This window comes from Lepisma saccharinum, chromosome 28, assembly GCF_977018435.1.
Source record: "Lepisma saccharinum chromosome 28, izLepSacc3.1, whole genome shotgun sequence".
NCBI lineage: Eukaryota > Metazoa > Arthropoda > Insecta > Zygentoma > Lepismatidae > Lepisma > Lepisma saccharinum.
This window is the reverse complement of record NC_139256.1, coordinates 16,552,046-16,578,968: the sequence shown is the minus strand read 5'-3', so window position 1 is coordinate 16,578,968 and position 26,923 is coordinate 16,552,046. Positions and strand designations below refer to the sequence as shown.

Below are 26,923 nucleotides of genomic sequence, written 5' to 3'. Positions count from 1 at the left end.
TACTTTTGGCACTCCACACATCGACATGGGCCCAAACTGACATTGCTCAATGCCTGATAGCACATGCACGTTGTCATTACATTTTCCTTTACTTTATTTACAACCCACGTATATAGATATACAGAATATGGAAACTAGAAATGAATGCAATTTTTAAAAGAAACAAGTAGTAGTAGTAGTAGTAGTAGTAGTAGTAATATTAACAAAAATAGTAGCAACAATAAAAGCAGTAATAATAGCAATAATAATAATAATGATAATATTAAATTTCTAAAAGTTTCTTTGACCCTGCTTCCCCTGACAAAAAATCCTGTGGGTGCCCTTGCATGACAGTATAATATTAAATATTGAAGAGAGACCATTATTATTGTATACTACAGGCAAACCATTGATACTAATCTGAAAGGGAAGCCACATTTACCTCTTTCTACATTTTATGGTCAAAGCAAGCAAGCAAATATGAATCTAGTCATTGGCATCATTTCATTGAAACCCACTAAAATTTGATATCTATTTGATGTAGTGGCTAAAGCATACATGCATGTTTTATTTTTCCATTATTTTCAACATCGCACCCCCTAAATTTCATTCCGGTTCTGCTCAGCACCCTTAGATGGTTAATCCTGGCGCCGCCGCTGAGTCTGTTCAACTAGTCTCATCCAAAGTAGATGCAGTCAGTATTCTAGCAGTAATCAGAAGACAATATTAATTGTAATAAAATATCGCTACAATTCACGATTATAATTACATGATCTTTACAGTTATCTCGGGGGGGAGGGGAGATGCAAGTGCCCCCCTTGCGGGCGCCGTTGTATGCTTCGGCATCAGTGACGGTGTCAGTAAAGAATGAGATTTTTTGGGGATTCAGTCGCATTTTATGCAGGCCATCAAAAATGTATATTTGCCTTAAGCTTGGTTCACACGTAATGTTTTGTCGTCAGTCTTGCATGATAATTCCAGACGGATCATACAAAACATTACGTGTGACGGCAAGTTTGACGTGTTGCATAAACTGAATGAGGTTTGACGACCGCTCGAAAGACGGATGTTTACTTCAAGCAAAACGATCAAACTTTGCATAATTTTGAACCGTCTCTCGTTGATGTTGAAGGAGTATGCTTTGTTTTTCAATTTCTTGGGTTACTAGCGTTAATAATGTACAGTAGGTATCCATATCCATACGTAAATAATTATATCAATTCTCATGTTACTGCCGTAATTCAGAGTAAATTGACATGTGAGAATTTACGCCTCTTAAGTAACTACTCTCGAGACCACAGTGAGCGATGCGCAATGTGTTTTTCAATCTCACCTCACAAACTGAAATGATATTTGTCAATAAAGCTTCATTCATGCAGGGGTGCCCATACCCCCCAAGGCCAACGGAGCATCCCCCTAAATCAAGTCATGCGTCTCCCCAAATCATGTCATGATCCCCATAAAGTATTTAATTACGCCAGCGTGATAATCCACCAAAATAGTTTGGATGAGTACGTAATAATTGATGTTTATTTTAATACAGTACCATGTTGAACTGTCATAGTTTTTAAATTGTTCAAATTTTCGACATAACGGAAAGCTAGCACATTGATTGGATACTTAAATTAATATCAAATGTCATAATTTTTAATTATGTAAACATGCATTTACACAGTGTTTGTGATTGGAGAATAAGATTTATAAAACCATACAATTTGAGTATTTAACACAAATTGTTACACAACTTATGATAGAAAATTCAACCTGGGGAAACCAAATAACATGCTGCAGCAGTGTGGCCGATTCAATTATTGTTTCAAAAGACATTACTGATAGTCAAGTATTGCAAGTGGTTAGCAGAGCGCGCTACAACGCCAGGGGTTCCGGGTTCGAGTCCCGGGTAAGGCATGGGTATTTGTGTTTGTCCAGATGATACGAAACTGAGAAACTGTAACAATTGAAAAGTGTAAAAGTGAGAAAAAGTGTAAATGGTGGAGGATACCTCCGTGTAGGGGGTATTTCCTTTTCTTAAAAAAAAAAAAAGTCGGTAACGCGTCTGACTACCATGCTAAAGGTCCCGGGTTCGATCCCCGGCCGGTTCAAATCCGGGAACTTTTCTAACGTTGGAAGCGGCCCCGACGCCCACCCAGTGTCGAATAACGAATGGTGTTTTTGGTAAGACTGAAGAAAAGACTAAGATGAAGCATGAATAGCGTAGCCGTGTGTTTTGCGTCAGTCTTATCTGTCAAACTTACGTTATCGCGCAAGACTGACTACAAAACATTATGTGTGGACCAGGCTTTATAAAGGCATTTACTTATCTATTGTTCTTGTTCGCTTGAGGATCAACCGACGGAGGTTTGCCGTGACTGTTGGGCATCAAATAGAAATAACGCACAAGAAGAAAGTGACATGATCAAGGGAAGCTAACCAAATAATTAAGACGCCGCCCGTGTCCACAGAGCCGCATTGCCCTCATATAATGCTTAAGTATTGGTAAATCGACAATGGCACGAGGGGAAAGTTTCTCATTGTGACAAGGAGGCTTCCAGGCACGTATAATTATCCGCCTCGCAGATATCAAAGCTTGGCATTCAAATCACATGCCTCTGTTGTGGTGTATTTGGTCAGGGACAAGTCTTTAGGTACCTCATTTAACACTTACACTTGAAGCTTTCTGGCGACGAATAATGAAGAGATTGCCTCATGGGAGGTGGCTTTTGTGAAAGATCTAGCTCATGACAGCTGACGTCATCATCTTCGGTGGCGTATGGCGATAACAAGTAACATAGAGGATTATAAAATATTAGAGAAGGCGCCAAGAGTGTGGGCCGTTCTCTCGCCAACGTTAATAGAATATATAGAGGTAGAATTACACCAATTGCAGAATTACTCCTAAAATTACTCTAATGGAATTTCCGGTGGGTCACATGCCACTCTTTCGTACCATTCAATACAATAATACATTGAGATGGAATAAAGTTTTTGTCCCCCCTTTTAAATTATTTTAGGTTAACATTTACTTTCCAGGGGAGCTTCGTTCCCTTTCACCCTCTGCCACCCCCGTGGCGGAGTGGTTAGCACATCGCGCTGCGACGCCAGGGGTCCCGGGTTCGAATCCTGGCCTGAGCATGGTTGTTTGTGAGTGTCCATTCATCAATTTAATCATATCATCACTCATCCCCATCTTCGCAAATTATCCAAAAGTGGCACAAAAAGCGAAGTAAAATAAAGCGTCAATCAATCAATCAAGCCTCCCCCTCCGGACGTCAATTGTCCTCCAGCCCTCACAAATAGCAAGAATCTCTCAGTACAGAGGGAGAAAAACAGAGAAAGAAGTTGAAGTAGAAAGAATGGGATATAAATTGAGACAAAGTACGGAAAGAGACTTGAGAAGGAAAGAATGACAGAGATAGAAAAACAATGGAAGAAGGGAAGAGAAGGTTACCATATGTTGTGAAGAGAAAAGGAGGCCATGTTATGTGTTTCATAACTTTCCTTGTTTCTAAGTCCATCTGTAAATGTATATTTTTGTTTCGGCATTTCTAAGGCAACTTTAAAAACACGGTAACAAAGCACGCTGACTCATCTGGACGCTAGACGATGCCATGTTGGAGTGAGGGTAGATACGATGGTGGTGTTTTAAGTATCGATTTTAGCGATGATGATGATCATCGTATTCACACTCTAACTATCATGACATCTAGCGAATATGTTGTGACTTGCTATGCTTATTTTTAACCCTTGTGCCTTCCCGAATTAAATATCCTGCCGTGTTACAGCCTTTGCATCTTATGCATATGCTGTTGCTTAAATGTGGACCGACATTTGTGCTTAATTTCTATTCTATGTTTGTGTTGCAGATTTGCTGCAGAGGCATTTCAAGATGAATTCCATAGACGAGGACGAGGGAACAGAGTTCTTGTCGAAGCTCTCTGTGTTCTGCAGACGACCAATCAGCTTGAATGTCACTAAGATGCAGGAGCCATTCGTGTGGGACCTCTACAACTCCTTCTTCTTTGCCTTTACGATCGTTACAACAATAGGTAATTATCTATTAATTTGTTACGTTTTACGAATCGCTATCCCCACTTAAAGTCGATTAACTTTTATTTGAAACATTTCTTTCGAAAACGCTTCGTTTGTAAGATATTTCGAGTTATCAACTTAAATGGCCCATATACAGGGTTTGTCCGGAAAGAAACGAGCCCCATTTGTCTGTGAAGCGACTGTACAGCGCCGAGCGGTGCACCGGTGAAAACGAGTGGGAGGGACCTGAAGCTTTCCAGCGGTACCGGGGTGAGTCCCCTCAGTGCTCTCGGCGAGTCAAGACGTGCTGCGGTGTGAACCTCTGTGCACTGTGCAGTGACCTCGTCGTACTTACGATGGAGAAAACGTTAGAGCAACGTTACGCGTTGAAATTTTGTGTCAGGCTGAACAAGACGCCAAAGGAATCGTACGACATGCTGAAGGAAGCCTTTGGGGATGACTGCATGTCCTATTCGCAGGCAAAGAAGTGGCACAAAGCGTTCCGAGAAGGTCGGGAAGACGTCAACGACGGGGCCCGTTCCGGACGCCCCTCCACATCGCTAACGAAGGAAAATGTCACTCGTGTGCGCGAATTGCTCAACACAGATCGTCGAATGAGTGTTCGTATGATGGCTGAACAGTTAAACCTGCCGAAAACCGTTGTCCATGAGATTGTATCGGAAAAATTGAGCATGCGGAAAATTTGTGCTAAACTTGTGCCGAAAGTGTTGACCGACGCGCAAAAAGAGAATCGCGGGGAAACGTGTCAGGAACTGAAACAACTTTGTGAGGATGATCCCAGTTTCCTGGACAACATTATCACTGGTGATGAATCATGGATTTTTTAATACGATCCGGAATCCAAGAGGCAGAGCTCCGAGTGGCACACAACATCGTCGCCGCGCCAGAAGAAAGCTCGCATGTGCAAATCCATGGTCATTGTTTTCTTTGATGCAAAAGGAATGATGCACCACGAGTTCGTTCCCGCTGGCCAGACTGTCAATGCTCAGTATTACAAGGGAGTTCTTCAAAGACTGAACGCCAGGGTCACCCGAGTCCGAAAGGAGTTCCAAGGGTCATGGAAACTGCATCATGACAATGCGCCCTCTCACTCCGCCTTTGTTGTGACGTCCTACCTGACCCGGAACGGCGTACCAAAGGTTTCCCACCCACCCTACAGTCCCGACCTAGCCCCGGCTGACTTCTTTTTGTTCCCTCGATTGAAACGGGTGCTTAAAGGACATCATCTGGGCACTGTGGAGAACGTCCAAGCAACCACGACGGCTCTTCTCAAGGACACCCCCCCCCCCCCCCGAGGAGTTTCAAAAGGGTATAGAGCATGGACATCGCGCTGGCAAAGTGTATTGATGCACAAGGAATGTACTTTGAGGAATATTAAGTTTTTGTATGTGTACGATCAATAAATTGTGTTCAAAAAATGAGGCTCGTTACTTTCCGGACAAACCCTGTATACGAGGGTCATCAAGAAAAAAAAGGTTTTGGTGTAAAACACGAACGACAAATGATGCGTGCAAAACATTTATGGTACAGGAACTACATACCTTACTTTATTTTTCACATATTCGCGATACGCATTCAAGCACTTATAATAGCGTGATAGTGTCTACCAAGTACGGTATGCGCCAAAATATACAGTACTGAAACTCGCGCACCTCGAACGCGCATGTGCGTTTGTCGATGGGGCATAGCTCCAGCCGCTCGTGTTCTCAGTAGTGAAAAGGAAGTTATATCTCGCTAATAACGTGTATGTAGTGTTTCTTTCAGGATAAATAAACTCACAGATGACAGCAATGTAATGTTCGTCTTTTAATTTCAGTACTGTATATTTTGGCGCATACTGTATATTATCCTTGCTTCCACCCCCGAGTTTTGGCATACCATCGCCGCTACTGCTAAGAATTGTTACGCGTTAGGAGTTTTCAAAAAAGGAAAACATCGATTTGGTATTTTGATTATTGTGTGTCGCTTTTGTGGCACTGATGCTGGTCGCGACAATGAGGATGAATGATCAAATTGGTTTTAAAGCCCACTTTATGCTCGACTATAATAATCGGTAGTGAACCTTCAGTTTAGAGGGCGAGAGGCACTGTGCAGTAGTTCCATCGGAGATCGATCACGTTCACATGCACATTTCGCAAAATGCTTCTGAGGTCAGCATCACGTGGTTCTTACGCTGGAAAAGGTTACGTTCACTCGTACGTGAGAACTGGTGCATGTCTTGTCAAGGAATAAATAAACAGCTAGCGTAGCACTGCCCGGAGGACGGCGGTTTCAGTGCAAGAAGTGTCGTGATTCTGCGGAGATCCAGAAACACACTAATGGCTGGTTTCGAAGCGAGTCTCGTGTTGGCCACAAGGCAGAATTATCCATTGTGCAAGATGTAATTTTGTGCTGTATTGCGTTTTTTGGAGGGACCGTCGCCAACGAGATTGCGTCAACTTGATTCTTTCTGGTTTTCGATGGGGAAATCGGTTTGTGGTTAGTATTCGAACTGAAAGAAGCTTAAGGTCATTCTGTGTTAAACATTTTCAGACTTTTATTTGAGATATTTATGATACATCTGATAGTTCTTCGATTATCATAGTCATTATAGTCGGTATTGACCTTTGTGGGGGGAGTGGTTAGCCCTGCGGCCATGACATCGAAGGTCCCGAATTCGAGTATTTTGTAAGACGTGGATGTTTGTGTCCTGTTGAATAGTGAAGAATAAAATTGAAAATCAGAAAATGAAAATCTGTCTGACGACGGACACCCTCCCAGAATTTTGACTACAATCTGCATACACAAAACGGCTATGGGGCTCACCCAGCCTCTACTCAAAGATTACTTGGTGGTAAGGGTGGTCGGAGCATGGTGCAGATTACAGCACCTGCAATATGACCCAGAATGTGTGTGGTACTACAAGTCTTACACAATGGCTATTATATGTGTGGGGTCCAATCTTGGTCAACAAAAATTGAAACCAATGCCACTAGTACTGGTAGGGTGACGCAACTGAAGGGTCAATGGGGCAGACACCCCCTTTTCCTTCAAGCAAACAAGAAGGAAATGATAAGTAAATACTCCTTTAACTTAAATGTGCCAACAAACCAAATGAGATTGCCACAAATAATATATTTCCACCCCTCCTTTGCCTTCCCACCAGGGAGAGATTTGCCACTAGGCTATCCTAGGCTTTATAGCTATAGCCTAGGGGTCGCAAGTCCAGGGAGGCCGCAGAAAGATGAGACGCTGAAGGGGTAGAAATGACGAAGACTATCGACTGTTGAAATTCCTTAATATTGTGATAATAGCAAAACAAAACATGTCAAGTCAATTTACTCGCTTATGAGCTTTCTACCGCTTTCATGACTTCTTACAGCATAACCCTATTTCCAGTACTGTGTTTTAACCGGAGTGCAGGTCGGTATGGTAGATTGCAAAGGAAGCCGCGCGAGGTCATGTAAGTACATATATTGACGGTTTAAAACGAAATTGTTCTCAGTTCGCGGCCAGTATGACTACTGTAATGTAGGCATAATTTTTAATGAGATGTGTCTACATCTTAAAGTACGACAAGTAGTATTAGTACAGAACATGCAATTAGTGAAAGTGAAGTACCATAATAACAAAATATTTAAGAGAGCATAGCCTAGGGGTCCAAATTTTACAACCCCCTCAATTGCTTCCAACTCATTTTTGTCTGGCGCTGTCATCGGGGGACCATTGAAGAAGCAGGAATGAAATCTGCGGATTACTGCACTCAGCAACACTGCTCCTTGTAGGAAGAACGGCCATTTTGATACCGGATGTACATGAATTTACCGACGTTATTCAATGACTGCGCCAGAAGTAAGGTATTATAGCACACCTCGAGAGTTGACAGCCAGTCACAATGCCCTGAATGGAAGCCACCTGCGATAACTGACAGAGCACACTCTCACTCTACTGAGACATATAGCAACACAAACATGTGACGTGCGGTTTGCAGAGTCCATTGCGCAGTAAAGGAATTAGCAATGCTTCCCATACAGTGTTACAAAGGTTAGACGGAACGGCAATGAGCAGATGTCAGCAGTAATTCCAAATGACATGTTTGTTTCTGCTGTTTGCAGCTTTTAATTGTATATTGTCATGTTGTGTCTTTGTAGCATTCAGAGACAGGGGCGGATCCAAAAGTGACACTTGGAAGGGGCGCCAAAGGCAAATTATCCCGCTTCGCCAGTTTTAAATGTACCTTCTCTATGTTGTTGGTGGTTTTAAAGAATGGAATTGCAATATTTGTAATAACGTTGAAATTTGCTTACTTTCCTACTGTTCTATCCAGAGATCTATTGTTACCTACATTAAAATTCGTTCTCTATCTCTTTAGCTATATACGTACATACATTTGGCCTCCCCGATGGCGCAGTGGTAGCGTCGTCGCCTTGTAATCAAGGGGTCCCGGGTTCGATACCCGGTGGAGGCACAAGTGGTTCGGATCCCACTTTAAACTGTAGGTCCAGTCCCAATTAGCCTTACTGTGCATAAAGTGGACTTAAAACAACAAATCAATCAATCAACGTACATACATTGAAATTATAATTAGTATTGGTCATTATTATTAAACAAGTAGGGGCAAGTAAGGCATTATTTTTCCAGGGGGTCATATTTTGGGAAACGGTCACCCCTTAGTCCCCACCAGTTCAAACATCCTCTCACCTAGCCTATATAACAGCCAGTTCTTCAACAAAATGTGCCCATATTGACAATTTGAACCATTATTTACTGTTCATATAACCCTTGATGTAGGTAATGACTAGAGTTAGTTCAGACCAGTTTATGACTGAAGCCTGTCGCTAAGTAAAAGGGATTACTACCATTAGTAATACTAGTACTGCTACTATTCCTGTTTGCATACCGTAACGTTCCCTAGGAAAAGGGCTCGATTCTGGAATGGCGTAGCTTAATACTACTCGCTTGGCTATTGAGGGCACAACTGACCCAATACGAGAGGTTCACAAATAATGGAATGGCAACACCAATACATGGATTTTACACTCTTCAAGACTGACTTGGTATGATAAGGTAAAATGTAAATACCTGTCTTTGTGGTAGGCGAAAGAATCTGCTCTGTATTCGACTCAAACCCCGATCCCTTTAAGAGCACCAATTCGTCTCCCTTCTCCTGATCATTCCAATCACCAAAAAGGCTCCTCGTTTACTTTCTATTTCCTTTTTGTTCAGTCCACTCACATTTCCTGACTCCAAGTCATTCACTCCTCACATATTTACCTTTTACCTTATCATGCCAAGTCAGTCTTGAGTGTAAAATCCATGTATTGGTGTTGCCATTCCATTATTTGTGTACCTCTCGTATTGGGCCTCAATAGACAAGCGAGTAGTATTAAGCTACGCCATTCCAGAATCGATCTCCGTTCCTAGGCTACTCCACGATACGTAGCCTACTCTTGGTGATGTGCTGGGTGGTGAGAATTACAAACTTTGGCACAGATTCTCCTTTAGAAGCGCAAAACAGTGTCGGCGATTTGGGTGCCATAACTGAAGGTGAAAGAGGAGGGGGCAGGAGAGTTTACTTTCTCTTCGTACCATAGTGCGGGGGGAAAAGGTGGAGGGCAATTGGCCCCACGTCTTCCTGGCACCAAATGTAAGAATGTTTTAAAATTAAGGACTAACTGCAAAAGAAAGAAATCAAAACTCCATGCTCTTTGAAATTCTCGGACACGCCTCAGTTTACTTGTAGGAACTGACTAAAGCCCGCATCACACGGAACTGGATTTCCAGTAGGTATGCCCTAGTTGGCGCTGGACTGGCTACCAATTTGCTAGTTTTCGCCTCACACGATACTTAACAGTGTACTTGTCGATAGACTTTTGTTCCCATACGAGAGAAGTTGTAATGGCGGCCGCGTGAGATGTAAACAATGTATCACTTCACATTTTTAAAAGCCGATAACTATTCAACCGAGAGGAATAACGTTTCGTATAAAACGTTGTCAGGTACAAAACAATGGCGCTGCTTAAGGTGAGGAGGGACAATTTCGCACCAGGCATGCATTTATTTAAATATCGTCGGAATTGGCACTGCTACTAAAGAAAATCCACGCATAATTTGAGAGTATGAATTTCTCCCCATGTTGCAAGTGGAAGCGGTTTTTAAATTTGATTATTAAGCTAGATACCATGTTTGAAAAATGTGATGAATACGTACTTACAGAATCCCATGTATTCCTTATGGAGAGACAACTTCAAATTGAAGTTACGGCTAAACAAATGGGAGTTTCGACAATTTCTAGCGCAAATATCATCTTCAATGGATCCTTTACCCGATCATATACCTAGGTATTTTTTTCCGCCATCGGAAGTTTGATATCTCCAAGAAAACGAGTAAAATAATTCTTCTATAAGCGTAATGTATTTCTCCTTGCCTCCTACAGCCATCCTGGCAGTGTTGGCAAACCTGATGTGCATAAAAGAGCCACATTTCACCAAGAGCTAAATATGACTTTCAAGGATCTAGATTAACGAAGGCTGCATAAAGTGTCTTGTAGGGTAATTTAGGTGTCAGAGGGGTGGGGACGCTGCTATTACCGTTATCTTTAAAGTGATGGAAATGTATTCTTAGTTTTCACCGCCTAGATTTGGCGGCATTACCCATCTCAATAATTTGATGATGTTCATATGAAATCGAAAATAAAGGATTCCCGGATAATAATATTGACATCTTCACCTTAAGCCACAGCTCTATATATAAAAATACCTGGGGAGGAAAGAGGGATGTGGGTGACGCAGCCTATATATGAATATCACGTCACGTGAAAAAATGTACACTCATGGCAAAGGTTGGTCCTTATTGGCCGGAGCCAGTGGTGGCATCATAGTGGGGTAGATGGCGAGTGCCACAGTTCACAGTAACGAGTGCACGAAAGAGCCAGATCTGGCTCCAAAAGAGCGAAGTTGGCAACAGTGATCGACAGCTGTCCCAGCGAGAAAGACCTAGGGGAAATTGTCCCTCCTCGCCTTAAATACATACTTTACAACGTTTACTGTACACGTATGAAAGAATATTTTAGTTGTTTCAAATGTAAACACCGTGCACTCAGCATAGATGGTGTAACTCAACGCGCCTTTCATGCTGTATACCTTATGCATTGCTGGAGTAACACTCGGAAACCAGAGACAAAAGTGCTCATTTGCACACTCACAGATTATCTTCACATGGCGAAACTTTGCTCTGATTGTCTGTTCCACAGAATCCAGTCGAGGAAAGCAAGTAGCAATTAGAACATGTCCTATTCCTCCAAACAAGTCAAGCAGTCAGCCAGGCGGCCATGATTGCTACCTAGAAAGTAAGTTCAGCGCCAACTAGGGCATTCCTACTAGAAATCCAGTTCCGTGTGATAGGGGCTTAACACAACAGTATAGCGTACGCAGGATTTTATTTCGGATGGCCTTGGAATTGGAAAGGTGGATATTATATTGCTATGTTCTGGAGGAAGGTATACACAATAAAATATTTTAGTAATTACAATTTTTAACCTACGTTTTAAAAGTTGTTGAAAGAGAAAAATGGTGAGTCACTTTAAGGGGTTCTGCATTTGCTTCGATTTTACCCGAGTTCCTTGCTGTTTTCATTTGATAATTTAAATTTTCTCAAAATTTCGGGAGGAGGTTGTGGCCCCATCAGCTCTTTCTTGCGTACGCCCAGGGATGCCCACAGGGGATTTATGACGCGCTGCGTCATGGGATTTTTTTGGGGACAAAATTTTATTCCAATTCTATATATCTTGTCACAAAAATTGGGGGGGGGGGGGGATCGTTTCGTTTGATTGACTTGTTATTGATTTTTAGTTAAAGTTATTATGTACAGTTTTTCTACATACCTGTGGGTGATCGCGGCCATGATGTTGAAATGAAACACAACCACTTATCATAGGCGTGCGCAAGGGGGGCAAGGGGGGTGGCAGTTGCCTCCCCTAATCACGGACGTTCGCAAATTTTTTTCACGAAGGAACAAACATGGTATTTTTCCATGGGGCATATTACCCCGATAATAATGTTGCCTCCTCAAAATAAACTACTTGAATTTGAAATTGTCGCATAATAATTCATGTATAAATAAATTACTATGACTGAAATCAAATTATACGTGTAAAATATCTATTTTTAGGATAACATTCCTTTTCGAAGGGAGAGATGTGGCCATCCTTGCCCCCTTCCTATTGCTGTTATTAAACGATATTATACTCTTAATGAAAATGAAGTATTATCAAGCCAATGAAAGTTCAAAGCAACTACGGGGGAAGGGGGTTCAGTGGCACAACCACAAAGGAGCAGGGGGGCATTTCCTTTTCCTAACCTTGGACGGAAATCAATTCTAGGGGGCAAACATTGAAGTAAAAGAATGCAAGACTAGCAGAATCGAAGAGTAGCAGGACAAAGGAATATACTGAAAATTGAATTAGTTTTCACTTCCTTCTTGCATTATTTCTTCCAGACGGCCAGGAGCACCTGCAGGGGGCACAGAGGGGCAATTGACCTCTCGACTTCAAATTTTATAGAAATAGAAAGTCATTTCGTAAAAATTTCTTGCTAGCTTCGCTCGCAATATCTGCTTTTCTTACAGTCTTGCCAAGTTCACAGCAGTAGTAGCTACGGGTCTGCGAGAGATGTCCCTCTACGGCGAACGATTTGAATGAGAAAAATTGTAAACGAGAATGCCATGGTATCCCATGAAATATTTTGCGTGCTATTAAATCAATATTGTTTTCAATTTATATGAATTTGGATCGAACAATGGTCTTGATCGCTTCGCTCGCAATTTGATTCTTTTCTGTAATGCATTCTAATTTACCAGAGAGAAGTAAGAACAACTAAGTACTTCAGACAACTGTTGCTATAACAGTTTGGTTTGGAGGAAAAGCAGCGCGCACATTTCAAAGACAATTTATATCACTTTTGCATTTGGTTTGATATGGGGTGGATGAATGGATTATGTAATGTATTTAAATAACATGTTTTATACATACACACACACACATATATACATATACACAATAAAACTAAAAGAGTGAGATAAAATGAGATTTTTCTTTCCCGACATAACTTTCATGAAGGCTTTTGCCCCTTCTAATCAGAGGGTCTGCGTACGCCTATGTCACTTATGCTTGTAGAATCGGTTTTGTTGGGGGGAGGGGGGTTCTTGGCCTTTAATACAAGCTTAGTCAAGCAGACAAACTGTTAAGAATAAGGTTCAGTACACTAACAATGGCAGTGAGCCTGAGGAGTTTTGAACGTTTCATGTTAGAAAACATGAAAGTGAGCCTAAAGTACCTTAAATAAACATATATTGCTTAAATAAATTTATGTCTGTATTATATTGTTCCGTAAATTTTATCTGACCAAAATAATTTGAGTCAATAATTCGGCATAAAGGAAGGGGGCGAATGTTTTACCTTTTGGGGGGAGTGCGTCATAGACCTTAGGGGGTTGTACCCAATGCGTACGCCAGTGCTCAGTAGGAAGTAGACGATACAGGAACACGCCAGAGCTAATGGCGGAATTGTCAGCTGTCTCTTCCAAGTAAAGATTGGCCTTGACATGTATTTGAACTTGGATTAACGCTAATCGAATCTGAGGCAGATATAATGTTGTTTGGTCTTTTTTTGTTTCTTTGATCAAAGGCCCAACGCCGCCTCGGTAGGCGTGGAACGTTGAGTTCCATTCCATTCTTGTTTGTAGTCCCAAACGTTTCGCATTAATCAATGTTCCTCATCACTGAGATTAAGCTAAAGCTGAAGAAATGACACATGAAAATCCAAATAGAGAAATATCATATATTTATGATGGAAAGCCACATATTATACCTAGTATATTTAATCACAGGATATTCAAAGCAATTTTTTTTAGGAAAATCACTTTGATACTGAAATATCTAAACACAAAACTTCCTCATTGTACGAGTGGGTTGACTCACGATCTCTATACATGAGATTCTAGGGGTTCCAGTCCTGGCCTGGGTATTGATGTTCCATTCCATTCTCATCGTCGCGATTAGCTAGAAGTGGCAGAAAATCGACGTAAAACAAGAAACGTATGAGCACGGTTCACGGTGGTCCTAAAAGCTAAAGTAAACGATACTCCGTGTCGCAACGGACCTATGGGCCTATCAGGCAGCTTTTCATTAAGTGGCGCGTGGTCAGCGCATCGAGACCCATCGTTTTCTCACTTTAGAAACCAGAGTCCCCTGTTATTGCTTTCAAACATCTCCCCAACTGTCCTTACAAATGCTGACTTAAGACCGGAATTTATTTAGCTCTCTCTAGGTCTCGAACCTGATACCATTAGCTTCAAAGGCGAGAGGGCTAACCATTTGGCCAAGATGAAACTCTCACTGTGCCATCAATCCCAACTCTAATATCATTATTCATAAAGGCCTGGTTTATGATTATTTTTATGCCAAATTTACATTTATATCTCTATAAACATACTTAGGGAGATTATTTCCATAACATATTTGGCTGTTATGCATTTGAAGCTTCGGAACGAGTCACAACTCGCGAAGCAGCCAATCAACGAAGCGAGCCGCTGACGTCATCTCAACCCAGAACCTATCGCTAAGCCCCATGCTCAGGCTCTACACGCCCATTAGGCTCGCTAGACAGACTCGCGTAGTCCGCTGGAGATGTTCTGAAAGTAGAGCCAAACCCATATATTTCTGCCGCGCGATGCGCGACACAACTCAAGAAGCAGTGTTGCTAATGGAGCAGATAGAAAAATCGCTGCAGTGCGCCGATGTACAGCTGTTACGTACAACAAGAAAATTAGAGAATTCAGGTCTACCTAACGTCGAGTTTAAAACGTCATGCATTATACCAGGACTAGGATTAATATGTACTAACAAGTGGTTTTGTATGTAGCTACATACATATGGACTAAAAATTCGCACAATATGGACTAACACATACGTAAAATTACAAAAATGCTGCAAAGAAGACTTCTTCATAGTGATTCCTTATTTGAGTGATTTCAAACAAAATAAACACTTTATTAATTTCCGTTGCATTAATGCACTGGTGGCGTTCTAACTGTTCACTCCCAAAACCCGTCTACACTGATACGGAACTGCAACAACAGATAATACACGACCGACACTACCACTGCTTTGAGAACTAATAACATGCGAACGTGTTAAACCGCGACAATTGGACCACAACACTCCTCCTCAAGCAGTATTATTGCCTCTCTGTGATCGGCGACAGTCGGTTGCCTTTGTTGTACATTTACAAACGATGCCAGCTTCCACAACAATAAAAAGTACGTATATATCATATACTGCCACTAGACGATAAGCTGCTCGGCTTTTTTTTTCTATGAACTTGTCACCCATCAAAGCATGGCAATTTTAACACAGAAAACAATATATGTACATCTCATGAAGCAGCAAAAATAACAGCCTCCTCTATGCAATTTCTACAAGAACACGTGCCGGAGCCAAGAGTTGAAATGCTCATGGAGCCACATAATTTATTTCTTTTGAACAATTCCAAAATTATGAAATATGAACAATTTGCGAATTTCCCGAGCTTGGCTATGCAAGGTTTTTGATTTCAACTTTGACAGAACTGGAGGCATTATGGAATTTAACGTTCATTAACAAACACACACTTTCACATACACACACTCAATACACGCACACAACGTCAAACCGGTCAAATACTTATTATAAAATAAAAATATGGTGCTCCCAATCCAACAAAACTCACCGTCACTTTAACTGCCTTTCTCCTTCCGTGACAAAAATAGTGCTCATTATTACAGTTGGCAACACTAGTTACTAGCTGCCAATGAACATGTACTGCATAAAAGAAGCAACCACTTCGGCATGCTTGCTATATTGCCACATTACCGTCCCTGCCGAACGGTGTGAACCGCGAGCTGGAGCGCTATTCAATTGTTTTCAATGATGTTTGCGCGAGTGTGTCCAGGAATGGAATGACAATATGGCAACAATGGCGAAGGTTGGCGAGCAGCGTAAAACACGTGATGCTAAGAGAGAGAGGGAGACGAAACGAAAATTGGTATGTGCGCAACGGCAAAGATATGTGTGTTGCACTTTTTTTTCTAATTCGACTCTATTGGAAATTGGACGTGGTATTGAAAAACACGCTGAATAATTTTTACAATTTACATCCTGTCCTCAAAAACATCCTTCATAGCGGATACCCTCTTGATTTTTATCATTACCAGACTTTTATGTCAAACAGAAATGTAAATGAAAGGAATTTTGTAGTGTGTTTAATGATCCCATACTAATGGAAATATTCTCCTAACTGTACAGTGGGATGCATAAGTATTGCTGGGGCCTCACCCATGGCGCAGTGGTAGCGCCATTGCCTTGTAATCAAGGGGTCCCGGGTTCGATACCCAGTGGAGGCACAAGTGGTTCGGATCCCACTTTAAACTGTAGGTCTAGTCCCGATTAGCCTTACTGTGCATAAAGTGGACTTAAAACACCAACTCAAACTCAAGCATAAGTATTGCTCGGCAAATTGTTCATGAGTGTTTTTATTAGTGTTACTCTTGCACCTTATGTGTTTTTTAAAGAATAGATGTTTACGTACGCTATTGTAGAAGTTATCAGTAGCTTGTTTGGAAGTAATTTCAACTCTTGAAGCTCCCAATGGGGTAAAGTAAAGTGCATGAACATAGTGGTTGATAATTTGCTTGGTAATACTTATACATCCCATTCTACAACAAAGGTGGGTTTGCTGTGCATGTGCATGAAAAAATTAAAACAGGTGGTAGATCTGTGGTACACACAGGAGTAATGCATGTTCTTAAACTGATGAAATGATCCGAACAGCAATCGCAAAGCATGCCGGTAGATACACCCATTCGAGTGGTCTTCTTGGAAACATTTTGAAGAAAATTACCTCGAAAAACGCTGAAACAAGGCACGCGATATGAAAATTGCTTACAAATAAGTCGTGACGCTTGCTGGGTTTTATTCCATGTTATGAAAGGGAAAGTTGAATATCTTTATTGCTACATTCGTCGTGGTCTATGGATGAAGAACATTTGCAGCTTGGTATCATTTTTCGAACGAAGGAAACGTTACAATGCATTCCTGGTGCTACAGCCAGCTCGAGATGTGAACGGTTCTACTTGGTTTGTCCCATGATTCATCTCGGTTTTGATTTAGTTTACTTCGCTTTTCTACCATTGATTGATTGATTGATTTAGTTTATTTTACTTCGCGTTTTGTGCCTCTTGGCTAATTTGCGAAGATGGAGATGAGTGATGAAATGATGAAATTGATGAATGGACAGTCACAAACAACCAAGCCCGACCAGGATTCGAACCCGGGACCCTTGGCGTCGCAGCGCGATGTGCTAACCACTCGGCCACAGGGTCGGGCTCTTTTCTACCACTTTTGGCTAATCGCGAAGATGAGGATGAGTGATGATATGATGAATTTCATGGAGGGATACTCGCAAAGAACACCCATGCTCAGGCCGGGATTCGAATAACTGATTCATGAAATGAATTAGCGTTACACAAAGAATTTCTCACACAATTCCTTAACCGTTTAAAATTAATAGAAGTAGTTCTGCTATCTGATTATTCAACTTTCAAATTACAATAACACGTGTTTCCTTCTTCGTATCTGCAGATCTGTAAAAGAGTGCAAAAGCCTGAAGAAACGGCATAATTTGACGTGTTGTAATTTCTCTCGCCTGAAAGAAACTCGCTGTGGAATGTAAATTTGCATATCAAGGCGTGAATATCTCCCGGATCTTTTGCTCTTGAACTTTGTTTCGTGACAGGAAAAGCTCGTTTGCAGGACGGGTAGTATTTCCTGATCATAATTCGTTTCCGAAGAAGTCTCATTACTTTTGTGAGAAACACAATAGGTGTGCAGGTTTCATAACTCGATCCTACTATATGGAAATAAAGTGCACTTTCATGACGTAGCAATTTTCATGGCATTTATCATATTTAGAATTTTTTAATGTTTACTCATATTGAACAATAATAATATTTTTACAATATAATTCTGTACTCGGTCGGGTTCCCCACCCTCTTCAGAGTATTCCTGCAGACTGAATGTAAATCCGTACCAGCAGCGTGAATGTAATATTTTAAAATGCTTGTAGTCAGTTGTCCACTGTTGTAGATTTTGTATTCTATGTGTTATATACTATACTACTATATGAGTGTAGTGTGTGTTTGTGTGTGTGTCTAAGCATATGTGAAATGAATATTTGTACTTTGTGTTTAATATGTTATAACACCATTAAGCCTTGTTTCCATTATTATGAGAAATATAAATATGCTGACCAAGGCAGTAATTTATTTTATTAAAAACATAAACTAAACGTAACGTTTCAACCTTCTAGCAAGGTCTTTATCAGACTCTGTATCAAGTACAAAAGACTTTTGTACTTGATACAGAGTCTGATGAAGATCTTGCTAGAAGGTTGAAACGTTGCGTTTAGTTTATGTTTTTAATAAAATAAATTACTGCCTTGGTCAGCATATTTATATTTCTCTTAATATGTTAATGTTTTTGCATGTGGTTGAGTGATAGAAAGGCTTTATAAGACCTTAACTCCGCCATTTCAAATAAGGTAATAATAAGTGAATAAATAAGATCAATAATTCTATTATTTCATATAATTTCAAAACCGTGCGCATTTTATATAAAATAAATATATTATTCTTCATATTATTTTGTCTCGAAATTTGTCTCGTGTTTGATTTCATCTCGAGTAGTTTCTTGTATTATTCAGCGTCGCTTTACTGCCACTTTTGGTAATCGCGAAGATGAGGATGAATTATGAAATTGATGAAGAGACATCCACATGCCCAGGCCGGGATTGGAACTCGGGACCTCTGCGTCGGGCCTCGCTGTGATAACCACAAGTCTCGAAGTGTTGACTTTCAAGACGATATATAGACCATCGTATCTCGTCTTGATCTCTGTATCTATTCGAAATAGAAATAGTATTGAATTTGTTTCGTATGTTATCATCAATGACCACCAACAATTTATTCTTTCAGGTTATGGTAACTTGTCACCATCGAGCATGACGGGTAGAATATTGTGTATCTTCTACGCTCTCATTGGTATACCGATAAATGGAATCCTGCTGGCTTCTTTGGCTGAATTCTTCAGTAGCAAGGTTGGTGGATAAAAATCGTAATTTTTATTAAGAAAATATTTTTGGCTCCATCCATATGTGTTTTTCTTTTTACAGAAACGCTTTTTCTAGTAAAGGTCCTGCACAATATTTGAACAGTTTGATTAAAGCAAATAGAAAAATATATCTAAATGTACATTTTTCGCTTCCTGATACTGTGTATAAACCTATTATCGAAATGTTTGTTGAGTGTGTTAATGAAACTACAATATATAATTTCAGTAACTTTTCTTCCAGTAAAAAAAAACAAAACAATATGGATATACTCTACAATTGTAACCTAAAATATTTTATAAAGTCTCTGTAGCTGAATTTTGGCATTTTTAAAAAATGATACTTTGCAAGATATCAGCTGCAATGTTTATTCACAGTTTGATGATAAGATCACTATCACGGTTTAACATGATTAGTATTTTGTATATTATTCTACAAAATGTTTTCTATGTTTGCATATAATTTTGCCTTCAATTTTCAATCAAGAGAAATTTAAGTGTGTTTATAGTTTACATATCACATTTCCTTTCGCATGAGCTTCACCCCATCACTACATATATTTTGTTTCCTTTCTTAGAGCCTAATAAACATTATTAAATGATTACGAGATTAACGTACTTTAACTAAAAGTGATTCTGATACGTATCTACAAAACCCTTATTTACACCATTGTATAAATTATTTATTTAAAGTGATTTAAATTAGTGATTTTTTTCAAAGAAATCACGTGATTCAAATCTTCCCCGATGGCGACGTGGAACGCTGTCACCTTGTAATCAAGAAGTTCGGGTTTCGATCCTCGATGGTTCATATGCAGGGTGTTTCCGGGCTGATGATACAAACTTTCAGGAACCCTGGTCCGGGAACGACTTAGTCGAAAGTTATAAGCGAAAATCGGTGTATGAAGATGTAATGCTTTTATTACCTGCATAAGTTTCACAAGCTGCTACATTCACAACAGTTGTTCAAAGTGGCGTCCCCCAGCTTCGCTGCAGGCATGACATCGTCGCACAAAGTTCTGGCGTACCCGTTGGAACAATCCCGGGGTCGTTCGAACAATGTCACAGGCAGCGAGAATTCTCGCCAGGAGATATTCTTCAGTCTAATACAGGTGTACGCCAGAACTTTGTGCGACGATGAAATGCCTGCAGCGAAGCTGGGGACGCCACTTTAAACAACTGTTATAAATGTAGCAGCTTGTGAAACTTGTGCAGGTAATAAAAGTATTACATCTCCATACACATATTTTATACCACTTTTCACCAACACATCATTTCGGATTTGCGATTCTCGCTTATAACTTTCGACTAAGTTGTTTCCGGACCAGGGTTCCTTATCTCAAATTGATACATGTGCCCTTCTCCATCATCCCTGAAAGTTTGTTTCATCAGCCCGGAAACACCCTGTATACTGTACGTGGGCTGTAAATTTCAAAGTGGCAACTCTGTCAGGAAGAGGTGATGACGCCGTGCATGTGCTATCAGACATTGAGCATTGTTAGTTGAGGTCCATGTCGATGTGCGGAGTACCAAAAGTTGTCGGTGCGGTGTTGTGTATGTGCGAGATTGAAATGAACACCATTTTGTGTACTGCCCTAAAACATGTTTACAAAGATAGAACAGCGTTTGTGGGTCAAAATACAGGTGGCCCGTGGCAAAAATACACAAGAATGTCATCAAGACTTGCATGAAGCCTGTAGCAACAATACCTAGCCATACCTGACGGTTGCACAATGGTGACAATATCGGGACCCCAGCATGAGGCAATTTCCTCATGTTGAGGTTGTTCTCACTGACACATCCCAACCTCCTCAAGAAATGCACTTACCCATTGGCTAGGTATTGTGATACAGGCAAATTACAGTCTAATTTGTGGGGAACCGTGTTTAAAGTATTGCTGAGAACTCCTATGGGTCCAGAGTTACGGAACACCCTGTAGTATATATATATAGGTATTGGACAAAATAATGGAAACACCAGTCAGAAGGGGGACATATTTTCAATGTGCCTGGTAACACTGAGCACGGCGGAAATCAACCTTCCCTTGTTTGTTGCAGGTAGTATGGACTGTGCACTGACAGTAGAGCAGGGGGTGCTATTCCGGCTTCCCGCGCTACGGCGGCACGTGAAGGTCTTCTGCTAGAGTGACGTCAAAAAGGGGACCCCTCAGCTGCGGGCCGCTTAATAACATGTAAAATCATACAAGTTTATCGCCTCATAGAGGCGATTATAACTCTTGGGAAGCAATGTTTATAACATGTAGTTCTTCTTCACTGCTTTCCCGTACCTTCTCAAGTTAACTGAACATGGCAAACGAACAAATTCATGCTGAATTCAGCAAAAAGGGAATCAATGTATTTGGTTCTTTAACACTATTTGTCTACACTTCTACACGCAGCAATAAAGTTGGTTGGTTGGTTTATTGGTTGATTTAGTGTTTTAAGTCCACTTTATGCACAGTAAGGCTAATCGGGACTGTACCTATAGGTTAAAATGGAATCCGAACCAGCATGTGCCTTCACCGGGTATCGACCCCGGGACCCCTTGATTACGAGACACACCAATGAAGTTAGATGTCTTGAGACGAGCACAATAGATAGAACACCCGATAAATCGTAAAGTGAAACAATTTTAAATGCCTATGTGTGCTGGGGGGGGGGGGGGTAGAGTCTCGTGCGCATATTTTCATGCAAATAGTTTACTAACTTAATTGATTATAGCGTGGACATAACTGCAACAGGATCGAGAGAGTAAGATTGAACGGAAAGGATTAAGTAAGTCCCTCTACATGTATATAACGGGTCTCCATGACAGCATAACGCTTTAGGAAGCCAGATGCCCCAGTTTGAACCTTAGTAAGGCATATAGCAATGCTTGTCTCATTCTCCACTCATTAGTTCATCATTCATCCTCATAGTAGCGATCAACCCAGTAGAAATTCGTATTTAAATGAACGACACATACATACATATTGATTTATTATTATTTCGTTTTTCTGCTACTTCTGGCTAATCGCGAAGATGAAGATGAATGGTGATAAGATGAGGCGGATGAAGGGACAATCATAAACATGTAAGGACAACACAATACGAGCCCCACCAAGGATTATAATGGCCACGAGTCCAGACGCCAGAGCCTCGCTAGTCACTAGTATGTAAAATGCAGTGGTATGAGTCCTGTCGAATTGCATCCACGGGAAGCTCCAAAATTTCGGTGTTGTGTGCGCGTGAATAAGACTATTATTATTATTATTATGAAGTTACAGTTACGCAATAATAAACGTCTAAGCCGTATGAATGCAAATATTGCCATCAGTTTCAATAATACGAATGTCTGTAACAGTATCCTTCTTATTTAATTTTTATTTAACAGGTAGTGTTTTTTTTTTTTGATACGGAAGAAACATGCATCAAATTATGTCAATATATTGTACATATATTCAGGTAGTGTTGTATTTTAAAAATTTCCAGCAGTAGAATTTCAGCAACTTCTTAGCAGTGGCGACTTATTGTTGACAAGAATTAATTGAAGTTACTGCTGCATAACATAATAAGTACGAGAATATTGCAAAATCATAGAAAAAATGCAGTGGGTGGAGGATGTCTATGCAATTTATCCTATTGGGGGAATTTTCTTTAAGAGGATTTTCTTAACTAGAGTGATAGCATTCCAAAACCTTTCCCTCTTTGAGCCTCTCCTGTGAAAAAATCTTGCGGGCGTCCTTGTCAAATTGCGTCATTACGAGGCAATTTTTTTCTTCTTATTTTTGGGTTGCTTTCCTGTAACTTTTATCTAATTGGAAGGCGAGGATGAGTAATGAATAGATGAAATAGATGGACACCCGCAAAGGGACACAATGTCCAGGCTGGGTAGCGAGATCGTTACTGAACCAATTAACGTTCTCATCTATTTCTATTTCGAGGGCCTCCCGATGGCGTAGTGGTGGCGTCATCGCCTTATAATCAATGGATCCCGGGTTCGATACCCGGTGGAGGCACATAGTGGCTCGGATCCCACTTTGAACTGTAGGTCCAGTCCCAATTAGCCTCAATGTGCATAAACTGGACTTGAAACGCCAATTCAATCAATCTGTCTTATTATTTCACGTCGCTTTTTAACATATAGAGCAAACTAGGGCAATGAAATGAAAATGAAAGATGAAATAGATAAGACACACAATGATACACACCCATGCCTCAACCAGGGTTCGCTTCTGAGTCCATAGAGCGTTACGCTAGCCATTCCTCCAGGTAAGGAATATACGACAGACGATTTGACGTAGGCTACACCGAGGGGGTTCATACCTGCAGTTAGGAACATTCAAATGGAAAGTAATTGCTTCCAGTTTCCGCTTTCATTGTTCGGTATAAGCCAACTTCGAGGCACAGATTTCTCCCAGATGTCAGAAAAATCTGCAGGTCCAGTAGTAGCGATCAGGTATTCGTTTACAGAAGTGCTTGTGCTGTTTGTCTTGAATATTAAAGCGAGTAATTTTAGGTCGTATTACGTGTATTCGGTGTCTGTACCATGAATAAGCGTGCCAAAGGTAAACATTCTTGTGCTGTCGCAGAGTGTACCAATTGGGGCTTTAAGGAATCTGGCACCACATCTATTTCTATTTTGAGGGGGCCTCCCCCATGGCGCAGTGGTAGCGTCTTTGCCTTGTAATCAAGGGGTCCCGGGTTCGATACCCGGTGGAGGCACAAGTGGTTCGGATCCCACTTTAAACTGTAGGTCCAGTCCCGATTAGCCTTACTGTGCATAAAGTGGACTTAAAACAGCAACTCAAACAAACTCTATTTTGAGGGCCTCCCCGATGGCGTAGTGGTGGCGTCAACGCCTTATAATCGAGGGATTCCGGTTCGGTACCCGGTGGAGGCAAGTAGTGGTTCGGATATGGAAAAAGTTATTCAATTTGAGATTGTGTTTGCATCCTTCCATGGGTCAACTGTTTCCAAGCAACATAAAGTTATGGACACTCTAAAGACAGTACTTCAGTCAAAATTTCCTGAAGTTAACGAAAAGATTATTTCCCTGTATGTCAGAACAAGAACTTTTATTAGAATTCGACATTTGAATAAACTAATGAAACTCAAGTCCATGGAAGCAAGTGCAGCGAGAAAAATACGACAGTGGGTAGCATCGTCTTCAAAATCATAAGTCTTCAGGAAGGGTAAGTTGTAATGAATTTTTATTCTTACTGATATTTATTTCCGCCTCGGCCTCCACCGTATAGTGATTAACAAATCACATTGCTAAACCAAGACAGAGGCCAGGCCTATTGTTCATGTATTTGTTATTTGACGTCGCTTTTTTTACCACTTTTGGTTAATCGCGGCGATGAGTGTTGATCACATAAAATTGATGAAAGGGCAGGCACAAAGAACATCAATGCCCACGACGTGACTCCAAGTCGGGAACTTCAGTGATGGGATTCAAAGTCGAACACGCGGTTGACCAGATTCGCCATCGAGCTGGCACGAGTTTCTTTGAATTTATTAAGGGATTATGCTTTCCCACGATACTGCATTTTATCCATTTATTATTTATTTATTAATTTCTAAAAAACATATTTTGATGTTACGGTATTTTAAACACAAATCAGTTTAGGTATAATATTTCTGCAATTTTACCATAGTGTAAACCTTAATGTAAGCGAAAGCATGTGTGCATCACTAGTTAAAGATTTTCACATCTACAAAAAAAAATATCCAAAACCCATTTTCACCTCACTCAAGGATTATGTTAATTCAATTCAAATTGTACGCGGGTTCAGTGCCATGAATCTAACCTTTACTGAACAGAATGAGATTGGTTCATAGAATGTATCGCCGAAAATCAATGTCGCTGATATCCCGTTGTCGCTGTTCTATTTTCATTAGATACGAGCTCCAATTACCATTTTAATCCTTCGTTTTAAAAGTTATTCAAACACAAAAATAGTTATCGGGGGTCATTTTAAAGTTGTTTTTTTTACTTCATTACTGTCTTCATTTGATTTTTTTTATTTTCTAAGAATTTCGGCGGGCTGCAGCCCCTTAAGCCCCCCCTGCGTACACCAGTCCTTGCCACACTCATCTACCCTACGCTCCCATCAAATTTATCATTTCATCATTCATTTTTATTGTTGCGGTTACCCTAAATACGTAGAAAAGCGACGTCATATAACAACATCGACAGCGACATAGTATGTATACTAGATATATAAATTATAATGACCAAATTATTAATAACAAACAGCTGTGAAAATTTGAAGGTATGAAGGATAATGAGTATTGGTGTGGTAGCGAAATATTTAATACGTAAAATTGTATTTATTTACCCATACGCAACTTCAGATTTCAATGTAGGGCAATATAAGAGGATAGTCGTGATTACTTTTTGTTTGATTTGTATAACGCCATTTATTGTAATTTCGTGCTGTAAACTTCTTCATATTATTACCTAGGTCTTATTCCTTGCGTTTTGCTTATTATTCTGCTGCAAATGGTTAATAGAACCAAGATATGGACAATTAAAAATGAAAATATTTCCCGTAAGCTTCCATTGCTAAATGAGCCTCGCCACTTGACAGATCCCCTTGGTCACGTCAGAGCTCGTTGCGGCTTCTGGCCAATGGGAGAGCTCCGTGTCTCGGAATGCTCTTCCTAAAATACTTCTATATTCCTTGCAGTAGAGTGAGGCAGTGTGGTAGTGGACGTTGTGCAGGTGTGGTGAGTGACCAGCATGTCCGACCTGACGGAGTTTAAAAGAGGTCGAATTGTTGGTGCCCGTCTCGCTGAAGCATTTGTGAGCAAGACAGCGACGTTATGCGGTGTAACACGAGGCACGGTCTCGAAAGTCATGACCGCATACACAGTGCACGGCAAACCAGGGTCTGCTAAGCACAATAGTGGTCGAAAGCCGAAGCTGCAGGAGAGGGACCGCCGGGCTTTGAAGCGTATTGTGACGTCGCAGAAGAAAACAACGGCCGCCAAAGTGACTACAGAACTTAATCAGCACCTAAACACCCCAGTGTCATGCAAAACAGTGATGCGGGAACTGCATCAAATGGGTATCCATGGACGTGTTGCTATTGCCAAGCCCCTAATAACTGACACGAATGCTCGAAGGCGAATTGCATGGTACAATGACCACAAAACTTGGATGTTGGAGGATAGGAAACGTGTCATTTGGTCAGACGAGTCTACCTTTACCCTCTTCCCCACTACTGGACGTGTGTTTGTATGGAGAACACCCTCGGCAGCATACGATGTGGACTGTCTTCGCCCGACTGTCAAACATGGTGGCGGCTCTATTATGGTCTGGGGTGCTATATCATGGTATTCGGCAACCCCCCTTGTCACATTACATGGTCGGGTCACAGCAGCAGTATATAGAGAACTCTTGGGTAACCAAGTCCACCCAATGGTGCAAACCTTATTTCCAGACGGGAATGCCATCTTCCAGGATGACAATGCCCCCATCCATACCGCTGGCAGTGTTCAAGAGTGGTTTCCAGAGCAGCATGCTGATGAGGTTCAACATCTTGCCTGGCCCGCCCAGTCTCCAGACCTTAATATCATCGAGCCTCTGTGGTCTGTTTTGGAAACCAGGGTTCGGCGTCGATTTCCACCTCCTTCGTCTCTACCTAAGCTGGAGGCTGTGCTGCATGAAGAATGGCTTTAAATTCCACTCACAACCATTCAGGACTTGTATCGGTCTATTCCGTCCCGAA

The 26,923-nt window shown here is 41.0% G+C and overlaps 1 protein-coding gene across 2 annotated transcripts in view; it reads left to right on the top strand.

Moving 5' to 3' along the window:
- LOC145980643 (open rectifier potassium channel protein 1-like) overlaps positions 1–26,923 on the top strand; it is a 101,173-nt gene that overhangs the window by 48,712 nt on the left and 25,538 nt on the right. For both annotated transcript variants that reach the window (XR_014440866.1, XM_083113678.1), the window contains exons 3-4: positions 3,843–4,025; positions 19,074–19,195. Coding sequence is in view for 1 of the 2 variants with exons in the window: in XM_083113678.1 (XP_082969804.1) it covers positions 3,843–4,025; positions 19,074–19,195 (305 nt within the window). In the remaining variant the exon portion in view is untranslated. The remainder of the gene's footprint in view (positions 1–3,842; positions 4,026–19,073; positions 19,196–26,923) is intronic.